At 44.8% G+C, this 21,934-nt stretch overlaps 1 protein-coding gene across 6 annotated transcripts in view; it reads right to left on the bottom strand.

Annotated features, from left to right (window-relative positions):
• Positions 1-766: 766 nt before the first annotated feature.
• daam2 (dishevelled associated activator of morphogenesis 2) overlaps positions 767-21,934 on the bottom strand; it is a 323,197-nt gene continuing 302,029 nt past the window's right edge. For all 6 annotated transcript variants that reach the window (XM_059645172.1, XM_059645173.1, XM_059645171.1 and 3 more), the window contains 2 exons: positions 13,162-13,332; positions 767-2,591 (listed from right to left, as the gene is read on the bottom strand). In XM_059645172.1, coding sequence (XP_059501155.1) covers positions 2,376-2,591; positions 13,162-13,332 — 387 coding nt within the window. In that variant the 3' untranslated portion in view covers positions 767-2,375. The remainder of the gene's footprint in view (positions 2,592-13,161; positions 13,333-21,934) is intronic.

Raw genomic sequence — 21,934 nt, 5'->3', positions numbered from 1 at the left:
GGGATAGAAGACCAACGAATAGCTCCTTCAACACTACCCTGGAGATTGTGGACTATTATGGCTCCTGGATTACTGAGTCTAAGGCAGAGCATTAACTTGGTTCCCATCTTTGGTTGGCACTTAAGACACATCAACATGGAGCTATCAAGTTAATGTTGCAGCAAAGAGGCCCAAGGCCTCATATAGTGGATAATTTGGTGACCTCACCCCGATGGCCTCAGCTAAAGTGGGTGGCACCACAGCTCCATTCAGTAAGGACCTCAGGGCAGTATGCTGGCTGTCTCGCAAATCACTACCCTTAGTGTGATATAGAAGGAAGATACATATACTACAGGCCATGGCACAGTTAGATTGTTAGTCCATGACGTTTTACAGTCTTGCTAAGTAGTGTGGTCCAAAAAGCATTTCTAAGGAAAATGTTTGCCTTTGGCTAAATGGACAGAATTGGCCTTAAATACATCCTAAGCATTCATTTCTCAAATCAACATGCCAGTTTTGCAACTGTTCAGCTTTCACTGATGGCTGGGGGGGAAAATCTCCCCAGAGAACATTTCTGGTGATTGAAGAGCACCTACAAATCTACAGTCCTGTCCTGCCTTGTACGAGCTCAGACCCTCTTTCTACTTTCATAAAACCCTGTCAAAGTGGATGAAAGAATGCATATCTGTTTTGCTGCAAACTTCTACTCCTTCATTGTCCTGAAGCTGAAATCATTCCACTTTATCTGTGCATACAACTCAATACAACCTTAAAAACAATACATGTCTATAATATAGTGCTACATTTACTAAACAGGCCATTGGCTTGCTGCAATAACATAGTGTAGACAATAGCTCTTATATCCCCATCTTGGGGAAACAGGAATGGACTAAAGGCTTGGCAAAGTTCATGTGGTAGATACTGGAGAAAAGTTGTACCTCCTTCCCCGCTGCCCTGTGAAGGGTGTGCTGGATCTCAAAACAAGGAAGAAAATCTGTCGTTTCATTTATGTGCTTCTTTTGTTTTTCTTTCTCCCTCCTTGAGACTTGAAACAAGCAGGAATTAGTAGCCCACTTTAGGCCTGAGTTTCAGGGCCTGAACAGGGTCTTGTTGAAACATTCTTTCTAAAAGGAAAGCTTTATCTTGCTGGCATTTGATGCGGTTTGTTAAGAATGCTTTCTTCCCCTGAGCTGAACATGGCTGGAGAAGCTGGGTCCATTTGGACATGCAGGGGGCTGCAGGTGTGGAGAGAAGTGTAGTTGCTCAAGGGATGCTGGGTAGAAAAAGGCCTGAATGAATTGACCATGCTCATTTTAGTCACATTGGATGCAACGAGTCTACTCTTTGAAAGGACTAACTTTCTTCTTTCAAAGTAAAACTTTAACATTATACATATATCTATATAAGCTTAAAGAAAACTTATTGCACAATATAGGCCCAGATATTTTTGCTGTGGTTATCTAGTTTCTGTTACCATGTATATGTGCTCAGGTGACCATCAGTGCTGAGAGTCACAGACTGCATTTAATACTGTCCTTATTTTTTGTGGTTGACATAATGTTTTCTCTGATGTCCAAAGCGATGGGAGTCAGACAGTTGGCACAGTTATGCTACTCCTCTGTGCTCACAGTCAATTTTCACTTGACTTCACTAAGTCCCACGATTTTCCAATGCACACTTGGACACCGCCAAGTTGGTTAAACTGGGAGCTGAGGGAACAGGCGAGGGCAGGAGGTATGGATTGGCGCACTGGGAAATGGCATTTGCTAGTGAGGTCCCACCACCGTTGGCACCACTGGAGGGAGTGAATAGTTTGATGCCTTTGGACAAGAGGGTGGGGCCGAACGTAAAACTGAAAAGAAGTCAGGGTGACAGCAACGGCAAAGCATCATGGCTTTTCTTCTCAGTCTCGGACCCACTGAAGTGTTCCTGCTTTCGTGTCCCATTGGATGCTGCCAGTGTGGAGAGTGCCCTGCTTTTGGGAAGGGTAGGCCCCAGAGGCTGGTGACAGAAGTGCAACATACACAGGCACTTGGGAGACTGGGCCCCATTTTCACCCTCACTCTCTTCACAGTGAAGAGATGGCAGGCAGAGCTATAGAGAGAGAGAGAGACTGAGGGCGTTTTGTTCTGTTTCTGGTTGGCGAGAGAGCAAAAGAAAGGTCCTGGGTTTCATTTTTATCTTCTCTCCATCTCTGGGCCACCGAGGTGTTGCAGCCTGGGGGGGGGGGGGAAGTGGGTGTCAGGTAATGGGATCCCTCCCTCCCATTATGCCATTCCTGATAACTGTGCACGCTGACACTTAGCGTCCGGGCGTTGAGTGTTTCCTCCGCCCCCACACCCACCACACCCCCCCACCCCACCAAGGGTGCGCTCGATGGGTGGCAGCCAGTCCCTTCAGTAATTGAGCTTCGTCACTGCCCGCTCCCTGCTGCTGTCTGCCAGCTGGTTGCCAACACGCTTGCGGTTTCGCTTCAGCTTCGACAGGTCCTTGTCGAAGACCTCGCCAGAGCGCAGAGCCGACACCAAGTCGTCAAACTCTCCGACCTCCTCCGAGACGCTGCTGGTCCGGGCCTTCTTCAACCGGCGCTCCTTCTCCCGCTGCTCCTTCAGCTGCAGGGTAGGGTCGGGGCAGGATGGGGGATAACACAGTAACACCAGGTTACACCGTCGCTGAGGCCTCTTACTCATCACAATCAAACACAGGCAGACTCTAACACAATGAGACAGGCCAGCTCGGTGCAATCCAATCAAGGGGCTCTGAGGGTTAATATGTAAAATAATGGGTCCCTGGGAGAGATTACAGACTGGAATCTAATCGAGGGTTTCAAATGGTTTGTGTATAGAATAATGGATCCCTGGGAGTGATCACAGACTGGAATCTAATTGAGGGATTCAGGTTGTTATATAAAGAATAATGGATTTCTGAAAGATATTACTGACCGGACTCTAATAAAGGTGTTCAGATGGCTTATGTGTTGAATAATGGATGCCTGTGAGTGATTACAGATTGGAATGTAATCCAGGAGTTCAGATGATTTATACAGAATATTGGGTACCTGTAGAGGTTACAGACTGGAATCTAATGGAGGGGTTCGGATGGTTTATAGATAGAATACTGGGTATCTGGGTGTGGTCACAGACTGGAATCTGATTGAGGGATTCAGATAGGTTATATATGGAATAATGGATGCAGGAACCTAATGGAGTATGGGCATGAATTTCCCATTAATGACAAGGACAGACGTTTGTAGGAATCCATTTATATTTTCCTCATGCATAAATGGAGATCCGCTGCCTGGTCAGAAATGTTGGCTAGATTTTTCTATAACAACCAAACTATTAACTTCCAATCAAGCCCTGCTTTCTTTCTGCTTACTCCATTGTACTTTCTGGAAAATTATGTCTTGGCCCCACGTCAAGTAGGCCAGGAAGTTCTGAAGTTTTATTCCCCATTCCTGATACACATCTGTGGATGGTTAGGGCAAACGCAGCTTATTTTTTTGGATGGGCAAGATTGGATAACGCTGCGATTCACTGCGTTGCTGAATCGGCTGATGATATTTGAAAACCTGCACTGCCTCTTGGCTTCAGGCAATGCAGCCATTTGAGCCAAGCAGCTATCCACTTCTCCAGGACAGAAGCAAGACAGTCCGAGAAAGGAAAATGTGCAGTATGGGCTGGGAAAAGGGGAATACACTGAGTACGGAAAGACTGCCAGAATTCCAGGATGGAATGGTTTGAGTCTTTTGCCTGACATGACCTAAATGAAGAAGCCATATTTAAAATTAGCATCCTGGGAGCAGTTCTGTTAAATGAATTAGCAGTTTGTTACTCTACATTGGCAGCAGAGCTCAATTTTGTGTTAACTTTTGTCTGAATGTAACTCTTTAATGTTCCTGCCACTCTCCAGTTTTCCAGCAGCATGGCAGGGCGATTCTACAGTCTAGGGGCTAACTATTGCAGATGCTGGAATCTGCACTGACAACAAAAATTGCTGGAGATCGCAGCGGGTCGGGCGGCATCCATGAGAAAGCAAGCTAATGTTTCAAGCTGAGTACTCCTAACAAGGCACAGAATTCACAGGGGGACATCTCGGATCCCATTTCTACAATATCCCTGGGCGTCAGTTCATGAGGGCTGGCCTTTCTGGATGCACCTTTCATGCTTTCAAACATCTTGCTTGAATCCCATCAGCCACCATCGACATCCACACCCCAAACCCCAGCCTGCAACGCACTGGGTCAGCAGTGTGTACTGTCTGCAGCAACTCACCAAGGATACTCTGACAGAACTTTCCAAACCCGCCCAGCAGAAACGTGACCTGCAAGTTCCCCTCCAAGCCACATTCATACCATCCCTACAATGCAGACAGAAGCAATTCAGGCCACTAGATCCTCACTGACCCTCCAAGAGCATTCCACCCAGACCCAAGCCCCTACCCTATCCCTGTAACCTTGCATTTCCCATGGCTAACCCGCCCCCATGGACACTATGCAGCGATCCACCATGGCCAAACCACCTAACTTATACATTTTTGCATTGTGGAAGAAAACCAGAGCACCCAGACGAAACCCAAACAGACACAGGGAGGACACGTAAAACTCCGCACCGACAGTCACCCGAGGGTGGAATCGGAGCCGGGTCCCTGGTACTGTGAAGGTACCAGTGATGACTATTGAGCCACCGCACACCGTGCCAACTTGGAGATATATCACTGTTCCTTCAGTATCACTGGGTCAATATCTTGGCACGCCCTTCCTGACAGCATTGTGGGTCGACCTACAGCACATGGCCTGCAACAGTTCAAGAAGGCAGTGCACCGTCTGCATCTCCAGGGCAACTAGGGATCAGAGAGAGATGCTGACCCAGACAGTGAGGTTGAAATACCCAAAAAGAAAATGAGGAAATTGCCTTTTCGCAGTATGGAGCTGGAGGAACGCAGCAGACCAGGCAACGTCAGGAGCAGGAAAGCTGACGTTTCGGGATGGAACCCTTCTTCAGAAAAACATTTGCTGAAGAAGGATCCCAACCCGGAACATCAACTCCCAATTCCTCTGATGCTGCCTGGCCTGCTGTGTTCCTCCAGCTCCACACTGTGTTAACTCTGACTCCAGCAGCGGCAGCTCTTACTATCTCTGAGGAAGGAAATTGCCTTGGAGTGTTTCCACCACTTACGGAGTGAAAGGAACATGAATGATTATTAGTGAATTCATAGATTCCAATGATAACAATTTAACTTGCCAATTTAATTGTCCCATGAAAACAGTATCAGCTAACCACTACTCTTTCACATGTTTTTTTAAAAAAAGCAGCCCCTGACCAGTTTCAGACCCTTCTACTCCATTTACCAAAAGTTCCCGGCCAATCCCACAATATTAAAGCCAGTGTCAGGCTTACTTTGCACCGCTTTTCTGGAATTTTCTTCCATGGCTGCTCAGGGGTGACAAGGGTCAGCAACAGGTTAAAGGTCAGGGGAGAGATGTAAAGTAAAAACTTTCCCGTGAAATTGGGGATCAAAAGCGTCCCGCCACGATTTGAAATAAAAGTAGGGAATGTCCTAACAATCGATGGAAAGAGAGGAGAAAATAGACCTCTCAGAAGGATGCCTGAATGAAAATAAAATGTGTTTATTGGTGACTCGGGCTAAAAAAAACAGCTTCAGCAACGGAAAAAAAAACTTTCATTCCCAGTTCCCAGCAATTCCTGGATATGTGAGGAGAGCTGAGAGAATGTCTGGTATTAAGAGAGCCATGCAATTCCCATGTTTTCCATGGAATGTGGAGACCCGGGAGAGCGAATGCTTCACAGAAATCCTGGGGGAATGAGATTGCGGCTACATTCTGCTACTAACCCTGCTGCATTTTTGTAAAGCCGTTTCCCCCCCGTGCCCCACCAATCCAAAACAAGCTCGCAGGGAGCTGAACGAGCTCGTGGGGGTGTTATGAAAGGTAGTTGAGGGGGTGGGAGTAGCAGCCAGGTTGTTGCGCAGTGCCCAACCCCACAAACACTGACCCAGCTCTGCCTGGCTGCGTTTGCTTCAGTTTTGTTCTCGCAATGTCCTTTGCTGACAATCCTAATACTGCGGTGCTTAAGACTGGAGGAGAGGTCAGTTAACTTTGCCAGGCCTCTGGGCTTTGCAGAAGAGAAACACTTTAACCCCGTAGAACTTTAATTAAATTCACTGATTTTATGAATGATTAATCACTTTTATGTGCTGGGACTCTGAGAACAAGAGCCAGGAGGTGATGTTAAACAAGCCCACAGGGAAAGGAAGAATAGAGTGGGGTGTTATGAAGGATAGACACCTGTCAGGACTCCTGTTGGAATACTGCGTACAGTTGTGAGTGCCACATGAGAGGGAGGATGTGAGTGCATTGGCGAGAATGTAGAAGCAGTTCATAGAAGTGATTCCGGGAATGAGAAACTTCAGTTATTAGGAATCAAGAGAAGTCGGGAATGCTCTCATCAGAGGGACAAAAGCTAAGAAGAGATTTGATTAGATGTTTTTGCTCATGAAAAGAGCAACAATGAGAGGGCACAGATCTAAAAGTGGTATGCAAATGAAGCAAGGCTGGTGTGAGATTGCAATATTTTTAAAAATACAATTGAACACTTTATTTGGAAATATCTGATATGGGTCTATAACGTATGTAGAATATCAAATGTTGCCAGTTGACTGACAATCAAGAGCCAACAAATATGGTCCTGTTATGAGGTTTATACAGTAATCTTGAATTGGAAGGCAGGAAGCTAAAGTTTGTTTGTAAAAAAAAAATTATAAGGGAGAATAGCGTATGGCTCCTTTAAGAGGTAAAGTGCTTTTCTAAGCTTAGAGATTTTATACAGAAAAAGAAATGTGTCTGTATGTGGCTGAAGATGTCCAGCCAGTTCTAAATTGGAAACATGTATCACTTAGCTGTGTGACGCTGGATGAACGCAGCAGGCCAAGCAGCATCTTAGGAGCACAAAAGCTGACATTTCGGGCCTAGACCCGTCATCAGATGAATTCTGCTGTGTTCCTCCAGCTCCAGACTTTGTTATCTAGGATTCTCCACCATCTGCAGTTCCCATTATCACTTAGCGGTGTGACTGGAAACGTTATGATGTTTTGGTAACTAACTTGAAAATCAGCCAATTGATTTAAACCAAGCACTTAGTGATTGAAAGCCAACTGAACTTAAACCTGATGGTTTTTGACAACTTCAGACCAATGCTATTGTAAAAAAGTTGAGATATCATCCGTGGTATATAAGGAGAGGGTTTTTGAAAATTGGTGGGAGAGTGAACTGCCATCTGAGAAATAAGCATGTAGCTCTCACAAGGAATTGCTGAGCTCTCTAAGAAAGCACCATCTATCCATAAAAGTACCACAACACTTCTAGCTAAGAGTCCTCACAGAAGACATCACAGAGAGAACATCCCTGACAGCTGGATCAGTGGAAGAGAAGTGTTTATGACTTGAGAACAGCAGAAGAAACTAATGTAGATTTTGACAGACTAAACTTATTTTCTTATTAGTGATAACGGGAACCGCAGATGCTGGAGAATCCGAGATAATAAAATGCGAGGCTGGATGAACACAGCAGGCCCAGCAGCATCTCAGGAGCACAAAAGCTGACGTTTCGGGCCTAGACCCTTCATCAGAGCTCTCTGATGAAGGGTCTAGGCCCGAAATGTCAGCTTTTGTGCTCCTGAGATGCTGCTGGGCCTGCTGTGTTCATCCAGCCTCACATTTTATTATCTCTTATTTTCTTATTACTTTGGTTTATGTAAGTGTGAATTGTGTTTATTGGAACAGCATACCAGTAGAATTTAGTTCAGTTAGGGAATAGTTAGTAGGCAAGAGGGAAGCGTTCGGTTTGTTAGTAATTCTGTCTACTTGTTCACTATTCGGGTTAAATTTTAAAAAATTGTTACTGGTTACTTACAAAGTGAATGTTAAGGATTTTCTTTCATTTAACCTCTCCTTCTCTGTTTAAAAGATTAGGCGAGGTGAAGCGAGCTTCTCTGGGTGTTTCAGGTTAATCATTTGAAGGGGACCTCTGCGCCCGCCATAACAGACTAGGGACTTGTGTTTCAATTTTAATGATCAGAGGGGTTCAATGTCCCCTTCCTAACAGTACGGCCAAGGGCACATTTGTTTTCCCGTTGACGGAAGTGTGGGGGAGGGGCTGGGGAAAGGTGACTGTGTGTAGTCCATGCGATGGGTTTGAGTTAGTAACTCATTGTGCTATTTGCACCCTCTGCCCTTGCTTCTCTAATGGCGGCAGTGCGTCACACTTGGAGCTGACCCCTCTCTATTTCTCTGCCCTAGTTTGCTTTCTTCCTCCTCTCTGACCCATGCTGAGCTGAAGTGCCAAAGGTCATCCTCGCAGTGATCTTTGGATTGCTGGCCAACTGTTGCCAGGCCCTTCTGCTGTAATATGACTGTAACGGAGAGGATCCTCCTCCTGTTTCTCCCTCTGGTTTGTTTGCTATAAAGACTGTAGGCTTAGCTGAGAGATAGTAAAATGGAAATAAACATCTCCTTCGAAAGTTTTGCCACATGCTTCCCAGCTAAATTCTGTGGTGCAAACTAAAGTCACTGCCCCAAGGATACTTAATGACCCAGACTGAACTATTTCACAGAGAAACAGATGGTATAAAGTACATAAGACAGACCATTTCGAACAGGAAGTGGGGTTGTATATAAATTCTACAAGCAACAAGGACAATTTTTTTAAATTCATTCTCAGGGCAAGGGTGTTGCTGGCTAGACAGCATTTATTGCCCATCCCAAATTGCTCAGTGGGTAGTTCAGAGTCAACCACATCGCTGTGGGTCTGGAGTCACATGTCGGCCAGACCAGGTAAGGATGGCAGTTTCCTTCCCTGAAGGGCATGAGTGAATGAGGTGGGTTTTTCCCAACAATCAACAATGGATTCATCGTCATCATTAGGCTCTTACTTCCAGACATTTATCAAATTCAAATTCCACAATCTGCCATGGCAGGATTCAAACCTGGGTTCCCAGAACATTATCCAGTAATAACACCATGAGGCCGTTGCCTCCCATTCTCAATGGATGGAAGACATTGGGAAAATTTTTCTCTTTGGCACCCTATCTCAGTAAGGAAGAAATAGTTGAACATGAACCTAGGAATTAGCTGCAAAGGACTTTTCGCCCATTAAAAGGGCGTTAACCCACGAGGTGGTGTGTGCTTTAATTTGCAATCGACTTCCCACTATCTTTTCCATCTGGATACCTAAGGGAATTATCTAGTACTTGGCTCCTCAGCCAATACTGTTTTAACAGGAGATCATATATTTCACTGTTTCTGAGAGCTATTTGCTGTCACATTTTTAAAAAGTTGACTGTGAAGGCTTTTTTCATTCACAGGATGTGGGCATCACTTATTGTTCAAGCAGTCAACCACATTGAGATGTTGCCTAGGGTCACTTGTAGGTCAGACTAGGAAGGATGGCCGACCAGATGGATCATCAACAGTTTCACCGTCATTATTAGACTCCTAGTTCCTGATTCTCTTTTCCCCCTCACTGTTGAATTCAAATTCCTCCATCTACCACTACAGGGCCTGAACTTAGACATTACCCAGGTCTCTGCATTAATAGCCTCGTGATAACACCATAGGCTACCACCTTCCCTTAGTGACATCCAGAGGTGAGAAGCACTATTTAGAAGGAGGCTGTGAAACTTGAAAAGGTTCAGAAAAGATTTACAAGGATTTTGCCAGGCTTGGAGAGTTTGAGCTGTAGGGAGAGGCGGAATAGCCTGGGGCTATTTTCCCTGGAGTGTCAGAGGCTGAGGGGTGACCTTATAGAGGTTTATAAAGTCATGAGGGGCATGGACAGGGTAAATAGACGTGGTATTTTCCACAGGGTAGGAGAGTTCAAAACTAGGTGGGCATTGGTTTAAGGGAGAGGGGAAAGATTTAAAAAGGAGTGACTTTTTCACAGAGGGTGGTGCGTGTATGGAATGAGCTGCCAGAAGAAATGGTGGAGGCTGGTACAATTACAACATTTGAAAGGCATCTGGATAGGTATGAGAACAGGAAGGGTTTAGAAGGATATGGGCCAAATGCTGGCAAATGGGACTAGATTAATTTAGGATATCTGGTCGGTATGGACAAGTTGGACCAAAGGGTTTGTTTCTGTGCTGTGTATCTCTATGACTCTATCAGTGAAAGTGTTTTTCCTCTCTACCTTGCATTGCATCAAGCCCTTTATTAATTCTGATTTGCACATCTTAATGAGGATTACAGTTATGGTTGGGAAAGACTGTACGAAAGCAGCAATGGGGCAGCAAGTTTAGCTTCATGTTATTGGAACAAATCATCTCAGGTAACTATAAGAAATTATTTGAGTGAGATGGGTACAAACGAGGTTGTTCTGAAGCTGTAGGAATGAACGAGTTGACAATGGGAGACAAATTTAAAACAGAGAAGGAACTGTGGGGGTGACTGTGTTGGGTTGCATAGTGAAGCCTAAATGGGAGGTTCAGGATTGAAGAGAGGTTGAAAGGCTAGATATAGGAGGAAACGTGACCATCAGACATGCTCTGATTAGGAGATTGGCAGACTTCCTATTGCACAGCAAATTACCCCATAGCATAATCAAAAAACACACACACACAAACACAAACGCACACTCACACACACACAGACACACACACACACACACAAACACACACACACACACACACACACACACACACACACACACACACACACACACACACACACACTGCCCAGTAAAATCAGATAAGTTAATTAAATAAATTCTCCACATCACCAACTGCTTTCAGTCTGTGACACATGGTAAAATATTCCCTGGTAAGATAGGGAAGGGAGATTTTCTCATAATTAGACTCTCATGGAATAAAAACATTTGGGGAATGCTGAAGGAGGAAAGGATTTGTCAGTGAGTTGTCACCTTTGGTTGGAGTTACAGTTAAGTATCTTTGGTTTGAAACCCATTTATATATAGAATTACTGACTGCTGGGATATTAAGGCTGTGAGCTACTCCAAGGACTCTGATAATGGGTCACAGGAGCGAACATACTGCAATTACTGGCTTGGAATGCCAAGGGTTTTCAAATATGTATCCCCTTCCACTCCTGAATTACTTCTTCTAATATTTAAGGGAATGGGAGTTTGTTTCTCTTGAAACATCTTGTTTGCAGTCGGACAATATTGTGTGTTGTGATGGGTGTGGGAGATGGAATATCAGGAGGGCAACCGTTTGTCGGGTTGTTACACCAGACGACCCTTGACTTCAAACTGGCAAGGATGCAGGGGGAGTAGAGATCATGTGCACTGACATGTTTGAAGCTGAAGGGAAACAAGACAGAAAGAATCAAGAGGATCAATAAGAATATAAACTACATGAAACAGGCACTCGGAGGACACCTATCACAGCCTCTGGAAGCAGCACAAAGTGTTCTCTGCCAAAGTATTTCTGGCTGTTGTGAAGATTATTTTGTGGACAGTAAGGTTTCACGTGTAGCCATGAGACAGGGATTGAACTGGCTGCTTTTTTTAAATTTAGTGTTGACTTAATTGAGGGGCTTGTATTGGAACTAATCTTTGAGTCTGAAACCAAAGGGGACATTTACAGCTTACATCGACCCAGTGCAGACTCGGGTGTCAAAGCAGCGGATTGGCCGAGACCCCGTGTAAAGCAGCCCAGCTCTTCTTCCCACTCTGCCACATGTCTGCCTTTACAGATGGACACAGAACATCACGTTGTACTATCCTCAAAACGAGCAAGTAATTCCTCCACATTTATACCTCGGCCCACATCACTAAATAGTCACTGGTCACTGGTCAGTTCACTCACTGGCATTTATGGGATCTCATTATGTGCAAGGTGATTTCAATCATCTACTTGATTTGAGACCGTAAGACATGTTGAGCAGGAGTAGGGAGTTTGATCCCTTGAGCCTGCTGTTGGATAAATCATGGTTCATCCAACATTTCTTACATTTGTACTTTCTTGTACCTTCTCTACTACCCTTGATTCCATCACTGATCAAGACTCTATCTCTCTCAGCCTTAAATACACACAGAAATCTCTGCCCCCACAGCTCTCTGTGGCAAAGACTCTCAACCCTCTGACAGAAGAAATTCATCCTGACCTTGTTGAGGAACTCACTAACAGTGTGGACAGGGGAGTATGTATAGGCACTATTCAATGAAGTTGCAGAATATATTTGATGGTATCCCACAGGATAGATTATTTGCCAAAATGAAAGCATTTTTTCATTTACATTGAATTAATTTATAACTTAGTGGTGAATAGGGTTATCCTGAGTGTGGAGCAGACTTGTCAACAGCTATTTGTTATTTTCATCTCACAGAAATCTATATGACTCTGAGGGGACTTGCTAAGTTATATTTGGAAAGCTTTGTTTCCCATTTCTGGGGGAGTCTGGGGCCAGAGGGTATTAGTCTCAGAATAAGGGGTTGCACGTTTGAAGATAGAGATGAGGAGGAATTTCTTCTCTCAGAGGGTAGTGAGTTGGTGGAATTTTTTACTGGACAGGACTGTTGAGGTTGGGTCATAACGTGTATTCAAAGCTGTGAAAGACAGCTTTTTTTAATCAGGAAGGGAATCAAGGAAAAGTCTGGAAAGTGGAGTTGCAGGTCAGCCATGGTCTCACTGAATGGCCTACATCTGCTCCACTGTGTGATGGCCTGCAGCCTACATTTTGTTGAATTTCAGCTGCAGTGTAGTCTACCTTCTTCACATACTGATGCATACGCGCACGCCCTGCATATGATCAAACTGGTTACACTGAATAGGGGGTGATCAGGGTTTTGTTAAACTGGGCCCGTTACCACGGAGGCACTCTTGCCGCTCGGGGAAATGACTTGACTGAGCTGAGCGCAAGCGTGTTCATGCTAGCGGCTCGCCTTCATTTCCGCTGGGCCCACAAATGCTCTTCTGACTCTCTCTGGAGTTTGTATGAGCATCACATTCATACCATGCAATATGGGACGGTTACATCACACGTCGGCTCGAAATCAGGCCTTTAGGTTATGTCACAGAGGATATGTCCTCGTGAAAAGTCTACCCAAACCCTTCAATGGAATGCAGTTATACCGGCTGCGCTCCCACTCCCCCTCCCCCTCCCCCAATCGCCCCCTCTTCAATGACTCTCCCATGATGCCTCCCTTACCATGGTTTCCATGCGGGCCCGACGTTCCTCTTCCTCCTTCTTTCTCCTCATGTTCTCCAGGTCCTGCTTTGCCTCAGCAAACGACTGCAGGAAAGTGTCAAATATCCCGAAGAATTCATCCGGCTGCATCTTCGCGTCGTCTTCACTGAAGTGCTTCAGCATTTTGGCGTACTGTCAAAGGAAAGGGACAGAGCACAGGGCTTTAGGTGGAAGTTTCCAATCAGCTGAAGCAAATGGGAGCCAAGTGCCCAGCAGCTCCCTCAAACTGGCCTGGCGTTCCATTTCTAACTCACATAAACTTCCTGAAACAATAAACCAAGGCCGAAGATGTGGATCGAACACTCGGCCCAAGACCGAAATTAAAGGAGAATATTAAAGGAATAAGGGGAAGGGATGAGGAGTAGACATTTTTGAGATTATCTTAGTCGTGGGGTCAAAATGGTCAAAGATCTACTTAAGGCAGCAATGATGGGACATTCAGGCTAATAGTCACACACACACACACACACACACACACACACACACCTGATCTCTCTCACATAAACAAGAGTCTCTTTCTCACACACATATATACACACACGTTCTCACACTGACATATTGTCTTTCACACACAGTCTCTCATACACATACGTACGTCTCATACACTGACAGAATCAATCTCTCACTCTCTCTCTCTCACACACACACACACACACACACACACACTCTTCGCTCTCCCTCTCACACATAGACACACAGAGTCTCTGTCTTTCTCTGACATACACCTGGTCTGTCACACACAGTCTCTTTCTCATACACATACATACAGTCTTACACACTGGCAGAATTGATCTCTCACTCTCTCTCTCTCCCACACACACACAGACAATATTTAATACATGCATGATTAGGGTCAAATAATAAAAGTCCAATTCTTTAACTATTAACAATCTGCAGAAAAAACAAATTCTCCACACAGAGGCAATCAATATTGGCCCAATGGAGCTGGGGGATTGGAGGTGGAATTTAACTCTGCCTCCCTTTCAAACTGGGGTCAGGTGGGAGTGAAGTTATCTGAATCCTAATTCCAACCCTCGTTTTGTGTGTTTCATGGATGCAGGATGAGGCAGGAGTTCCCACCCTGCTCCCAGGAGTTGTACTGGAAACGTAAACGTCGTAGTAAGATTGTGCTGCATTTACATCTGCCATTTGAAATGTAACGTCCTCAAAAGGCTAAGGAAATTCGGCATGTCCGCAATAACTTTTGCCAATTTTTACAGACACATCATGGAAAGCAACTTATCTGGATGGACCACAGCTTTGCATGGCAACTGCTCTGCCCATGACCACAAGAAATTACAGAGAATTGTGCACACAGCCCAGTCCCTCACATAAACCAGCCTTCCTACCATTTAACTCTGTCTACACTTCACACTACCTAATGAAATCAGCCAATGCGATTAAAGACCCCTCCCACCCCAGTTATACTCCCCTCTTCCATCGCAGAAAATAAAAAAGTTTGGAAACATGTACCAACAGTTTTAAGAAAAGCTTCTTCCCCGCTGTTAACAGACTTTCAAGCAGACCTCTCATATATTAGAGTTGATCTTTCACTGTATCTTCTCTGCAGCAGTAACACTATATGCTGCCTTCTGCAGTAATAGAACATAGAACAGTACAGCGCAGCACAGGCCCTTCGGTCCATTACATTATGCCAAATTTTTACCCTAAACCTAAGGTCTATCTAACCTCCACTCCTACCTTACACTATCATCCATATGCCTACCTAACAGCCGCTTAAATGCCCCAAATGAGGCCGACTCCACTACCCTCTCCGGCAATGCATTCCACGCCCCGACCACTCTCTGAGTAAACAACGTACCTCTGACGTCTCCCCTATATCTACCTCCACTCACTTTAAAACTATTTCCCCTCATAATAGCCACCTCCACCCGAGGAAAAAGTCTCTGGCAGTTCACGCTATCTACATCTCTGATCGCTTTGTCCACCTCTATCAAGTCATGTATACCTCTATCAAGTCAATGTACTTATGCAATGTATGATTTGCCTGGATAGCATATAAAACGATACTTTTCACTATAACCAGGTACATGTGACAATAATAAATCAAATAAAATCAAAAGCACAGCTCCTGGTCACCACCCTTTTCAGCTAACCCCACTCCCCCTCTGACATGTTCATCCTCAGATTCCTCCAGCGTCACAGCGGTTCAGAATGCAAATGTGAGGAACAACACCTTCCACCTAGGCACCTATAGTCCAGAGGGCCCAACACTGCGTCCTCTAATTTCAAATAACCTTCCCACTGATCGCCTGGCTCGCTTTCCAGCCCCACCTACCACCCTTCCATTCCACGTGCCACCTCTTCCTTTCCATTCCAGCTACCAACCGGGCTCATCTCTCCCATCGAACAAGCAGGCATCCACCTATCACCAACATTCTGCTCCCCTCATCACCACCACACCCCGCCTTTCTCTGCAGCTCCCCCTACCCCCACATCCAGTCCTGAAGAAGGGTAACACCTTACACATTGACATCTCCTCCCCCAGGTGCTGTCTGTCTTGCTGTGTCTTTCCAGCCTGCTGTTTGTCTAAATGGAAAACTCTGGTGAGCCAGGCTCCCAGTGGGCCAGCCTTCACTTCTATTGAATCTGTTTCCTCATCAGAGTACCAATCAAACCAACAAGACGGACTGCAGACCAGGGCATGGATGTCATTCCATTTATCTGCTTGCCTGGACAAAACCGAAGAACTCAAAGACCTTGTGTCTATAGGTGTGAGTCTGGAAAGGCACAGTAGGTCAGACAGCATCCAAGGAGTGGGCATGTGAATAATTTGGGCCAAAGCCATTCATTCGGACTCATTTCCAAGGACGCAAAGACACTTCCTGTCTCCACCAAAACTCCCCAAGGAGGGGTCTGACTTCCTAGTGAGCCCGACATTACTGACCAGATGCCCATTCCTCTCAGTTTCTGGTCACACCTCCTAACCTATCCCCATACTCACACCGCCCCCACTTCCTCATACACATCTCCCCCAAGCCTCTCGCTCCCCTCTAACAACCTGCCCCAATCTGATCCAATGGCCTCTCCTAGGCTGCTCTCAATCTTAATTCTTAATCAGTTCCCTCCTCCGCTATCGATGGGGGTGGGTAAATTACAAAGTGTGCCGTCCAATCCTCTTTCCCAAACTCTTCCATTTATGTCAGAGCTGCTACTAGTTCAAAGCCAAAGCACTCTACACCATCTCCCTTCTATTGCTCCTCATCTGTCTCACTGCTTTGTGCCTTAATACTGTGAAACCCTGTGGTTGACTTAAATTCAATAAACACTTGAAGTAATGGAATCCACATTCTAATAGACTTTTAAAAAAATAAAAGCTTAAAGTTTAACCTCTCCCGTTTGTTTTCTTGCACTGATCCCAGATTTATGTTGTTTGTTGCTGATCACCGAGCAAATGGAAATAATCCTTCATTTTATATTCCTTCAAACAGTTTATCGGTTCGGTGTTTGAACTCCTTTACTTTAAAAACATTACCTTACATCAATATTATTTGTTTCAATGTCAAATCCAGTGCCAGGCATGGAGGACTTCTCAAGCAGCTCCTGCACTGCTCTGATTCATCATTTGCTGCGCAAGTTCAGGATAATATTTTCCGAGAGATTTTCCCCTGCTTCCCACCACTCACCCAGGCTTGAGAACTCTTCTATGCGTTCCAACAGGTCCTGTGTGTTCAAATCCTGCTCCAGAAACTTGAACCCAAAATCAAGGCTGGCAGTGTGGTGGTGCTGCTGGGGAGGCACCGCACTTTAATTTGAGACGCCACTTCTCAAATAGGGGGTAGAACGGACTGTCATCTCAGGCGACTACTACTAACCACGCGGGCACTGTTTTGAAGAAAAACCAAGGAACTGTTCCCAGGGTCCTCAGCAAAATTTATCACTCCGTGGGCATTGTGGAAAAAAATACAGATTATCTGATGCGCAATTTGGATGTCATGTTTTACAACCTGACTACATTTCCAAACCACTTTATCGGTTGCAAAGCGCTTCTGGAGGTCCTGAGGTCAAGAGAGGTGCGAAATGCAAGTCCCTCTGTTCCGTGCGAGGTAAGCACGTTTACAGAGAGTCACTGGCAATGTAACACTGGCTTTTAGCACTGTCTTATTACAGCACAAAACAGAATAATGACAGGCAAATTTTCAGAGCTAGATACATTGTGTATAGTTCTGGTTGCCCCATTACAGGAAGGATGTGGAAACATTGGAAAAGGTGCAGAGGAGATTTACCAGGATGTTGCCTGGTCTGGAGCAAAGGTTTTATGAGGAAAGGCTGAGGGACTTGGGTCTGTTGTCATTGGAGAGAAGAAGGCTAAGAGGGGATTTAATAGAGACATACAAGATGATCAGAGGATTAGATAGGTGGACAGTGAGTCTTTTTCCGAGGTTGATGACATCGGTTTGTACGAGGGGGCATAGCTGCAAATAGAGGGGTGATAGATTTAAGACAGATGTCAGAGGCAGGTTCTTTACTCAGAGAGTGGTAAGGGCGTGGAACGCCCTGCCTGCCAATGTAATTAACTCAGCCACATTAGGGACATTTAAACAGTCCTTGGATAAGCAGATGGATGATGATGGGATAGTGTAGGGTGAGGGGCTTAGATTAGTTCACAGGTTGGCACAACATCGAGGGCCGAAGGGCCTGTTCTGCGCTATATTGTTCTATGTTCTATGTTCCATTACTGCATTCAGCGTTTGCACATTTTTGATTAGTTTTGTGAATTTTTTTCTTCAGCTGATTTTTTTCTCTACGAATCATTACTGAGAGGAGAGTGGCAGTTTATCTGATGCGTTTGTCAATTTCTTTCAAACACCAAGACCACTGGCGACAGTCTCAGAAATAGGTCATTCATTGGTTGCGGAATCTTATTCTAAGACCATAAGGGCAGAAGCAGGCCATTCAGCCCATCAAATCTGCTCCGCGATACAATGAGATCACGGCTGATCTGATAATCCACAACTCCACTTTCCCGCCTTTACCCCAGAACTCTTGTTTCCCTTCCTGAGTAAAAACCTCTCTGTCTCAGCCTTCAATGTACAGAATAACCTGCCTCAACAACCCTCTTTGGGAAAGAATTCTGTAGATGCACTTCTCTCTGAGAGAAGAAATTCCTCGATTTCTTTTTGTCCAAAAAGTAGCAAGCCTTATTCTGAGATTAGACCCTCTAGTCCTAAACTCTCCCATGTTTCCCCATCCACCCCTGTCAAGTCTTCTAAGAATCTTGTGTGTTTCAATAAGGTTACCTTTCATTTTTCTATATTCCAAAGGGTACAGGCCCAATCTCATCAACCTGTCCTCAGAAGACAGTGTCTTCATTCCAGATATCAGCCTGGTGAACTTTCCCTGGGTTGCCTCCAAGCATATCTTTCCTCAGGTATGGGGCCTAAAACCGTTCCCAGCATTCCAGCTGTGAGCAAATAGGTTGCAATACATGCTTGTTTAATGCTGTATAATTGTGATGGAAGTTCTTTTATTCATTAGCAGGATGAGGGCATCGCTGCCTAGGCAGCATTAACTTCCCACCCCTAATTCAGAGTCACATTGCTGTGGGTCTGGAGTCACGTGTAGGCTAGATCTGGTAAGGATAGCAGTTTCCTTCCCATTAGTGACCAGATGGGGTTTTCCCCAACAATTGACAATAGTCATCATTAGATCCTTAATTCCAGATATTTATTGAATTCAAATTCCACCACCTGCCGTGGTGAGATTTGAACCCAGGTCCCCATAACGTTATCTGGATCTCTGGATTAACAGTTCAGCGATAATACCACTTGCAGACGACACTAAGGTCGGTGGAGTTGTGGATAGTGACGAAGGATGCTGTAGGTTGCAGAGAGACATAGATAAGCTGCAGAGCTGGTCTGAGAGGTGGCAAATGGAGTTTAATGCAGACAAGTGTGAGGTGATGCTCTTTGGTAGGAGTGACCATAAGGCAAAGTACAGGGCTAATGGTAAGATTTTTAGTAGTGTAGATGAGCAGAGAAATCTCGGTGTCCATGTACACAGATCCTTGAAAGTTGCCACCCAGGTTGACAGGGCTGTTAAGAAGGCATACAGTGTTTTAGCTTTTATTAATAGAGGGATCGAGTTCCGGAACCAAGAGGTTATGGTGAAGCTGTACAAAACTCTGGTGCGGCCGCACTTGGAGTATTGCGTACAGTTCTGGTCACCGCATTATAAGAAGGATGTGGAAGCTTTGGAAAGGGTGCAGAGGAGATTTACTAGGATGTTGCCTGATATGGAGGGAAGGTCTTACGAGGAAAGGCTGAGGGACTTGAGGCTGTTTTCATTGGAGAGAAGAAGGTTGAGAGGTGACTTAATTGAAACATATAAAATAATCAAAGGGTTAGATAGGGTGGATAGGGAGAGCCTTTTTCCTAGGATGGTGACGGCGAGCACGAGGGGGCATAGCTTCAAATTGAGGGGTGAAAGATATAGGACAGATGTCAGAGGTAGTTTCTTTACTCAGAGAATAGTAAGGGAATGGAACGCTTTGCCTGCAACAGTAGTAGATTTGCCAACTTTAGGTACATTTAAGGTGTCACTGGATAAGCATATGGACGTACATGGAATAGTGTAGGTTAGATGGGCTTGAGATCGGTATGACAGGTCGGCACAACATCGAGGGCCGAAGAGCCTGTACTGTGCTGTAATGTTCTATGTTCTATGTTCTATGTTCTAGACCATCGCCACCTATCATCATTTGGGAACATCATTCTTAAGTGGAGGAAAATGGATTTTAATTTTCAGTTCTGTAAAGGTCAGAGAGTCACTTTTAGGCAGTGAGATAAAAATATAGCACGGAAACAGATTCTTTAGTCCAATTCGTCCATGCCAACCACAGTTCCAAATTCTGAGTTCTGAGGAAAGGTCGCTGGATGCAAAACATTAAGTCTGCTTTTCCCTTCACAGATGTTGCCAGAACTGCTGGGCTTTTCCAGCGACTTTGTTTTTGTATCCTAAATTAATCCCGTTAATGAACAAAAGAACTTTCGTCACAATTCTACAACATTAACCAAGCACATACTTGCTCACAACTAGAATGCTGGGAACAGTTTTAGGTCCCTGATCTGACGAAAGATATGTTTCGAGGCAATGCAGAGAAAGTTCACCAGGCTGATATCCGGAATGAAGATACTGTCTTATGAGGCCAAGCAAGTCCTATTTGCTAGTATTTGGCTCATATCCCCTCCTATTCGTGTGCCCATCCAGATGTCTTTTAAATGTGTAACTGTACCGGCCTCCACCACATCCTCTGGCAGCTCATTCCATACACACATTACCCTCTGTGTGAAAACATTGCCCCTTAGGTCCCTTTTAAGTATTTCTCCCCTCACCTTAAACCTATGCCCTCTAGTTTTGGACTTGCCCACCCTGGGGAAAAGACCTTTCCTGTGTATTTACCTTCTGTATGCCCATCATGGTTTCATAAACCTCTATAATGTCACCCCTCAGCCTCTGACACTCCATGGGAAATAGTCCCAGCCTATTCCACCTCTTCCTAAAGCTCAAACCCTCAGCTCTGGCAACATCCTTGTAAATCTTTCCTGCACTCTTTTGATTTTAACAGCATCTTTCGTGAATGCTTGCAAATTTGGAGAAATGGACAGCTAGCCACAGGGGGAGTTAAATGTTTGGGTGCGTGCTCTCTTGAATTTTATGACCTTGATGGAGAGAGAGAGGAAGAGAGAGAGAGAGAGAATGAGGTGCAGAAAAGAGGTTCCTTCAGACAGCCCATTTAGTTAGAATCAGGTTGCTTTACTCAGAAGATGTCCTTCAGAGAAGAGGTGCTGATCGCCCAAACAGTCATGGCTCAGTGATAAATAAATCCTGAGTTGCTTCAAAGAAAGTCAGAAATAAAAGGCTGTGCAAGTGTCAGAGAGGGAGGCATCCTACAAAGCTGTTGAAGATTATAATGTTAATAATTGAGTTAAGTTAGCAGCTTGTTTAAAGGACTCAGGAAGAGACATTAACTAAAGAAAATGGCATCAAGTGAATGCCTAAAGGTAATCGGTTACAGCTGTACCACCTGAATAAGGGACATGGTTTTGAACACAGGGATTACTCTTTACTGAGAAGTGGGTATCTTTAAGCTTGTTGTCCAGTTAAAAGATCTGAATCTTTCCTTCTGACATTCATAATGAGTTTGTTTCGCCAAGGTCTTATATACAGTGTAATATAGTTTCCTTTTGCCTTATGAGCAATAACACTTGTGAATAAGTTCAGCGACTGACCTCCGAGGAAAACAGAAGAAAGAAAAAGCTTACAGTCTATTGTGTCAGATTTCACCCTGGAGTTTGACTTATCTAGTGTTAACATCAATTGTGATAGCAGAGGTTAATGTTTCTGAAATAGTTAATGTTGATGCTGCATTAGCTGATAATGCAACATCTTCAGGTTGCGAAGCAGACGGCCCACCATGAGGTTTCAATGGAGCCAGACAAGTCATCTCTGGCTCCCGGTAGTTGTAATTACATTCAAGTGCGATGAGTTCATATTATTTTAAAGATAACACAGTGTGGAGCTGGAGGAACACAGCAAGCCAGGCAGCATCAGCAGAGCAAGAAAGCTGACGTTTCGGGTCAGGACCCTTCTTCTTCTTCAGAGCTTATAGTCCAACCACAATAGCAAAGCAGATGGTGTGGTTATTATATTTGCATGGGGTATTTCAGTCTTTCAGTATTTCAGCCACTGTAAGGCAAAACGTTACCTTCCC

Source organism: Stegostoma tigrinum, chromosome 4 (genome assembly GCF_030684315.1).
Source record: "Stegostoma tigrinum isolate sSteTig4 chromosome 4, sSteTig4.hap1, whole genome shotgun sequence".
Taxonomy (NCBI): domain Eukaryota; kingdom Metazoa; phylum Chordata; class Chondrichthyes; order Orectolobiformes; family Stegostomatidae; genus Stegostoma; species Stegostoma tigrinum.
Note: the sequence above shows the minus strand (reverse complement) of the source record. Positions and strands in the feature narration are given on the sequence as shown.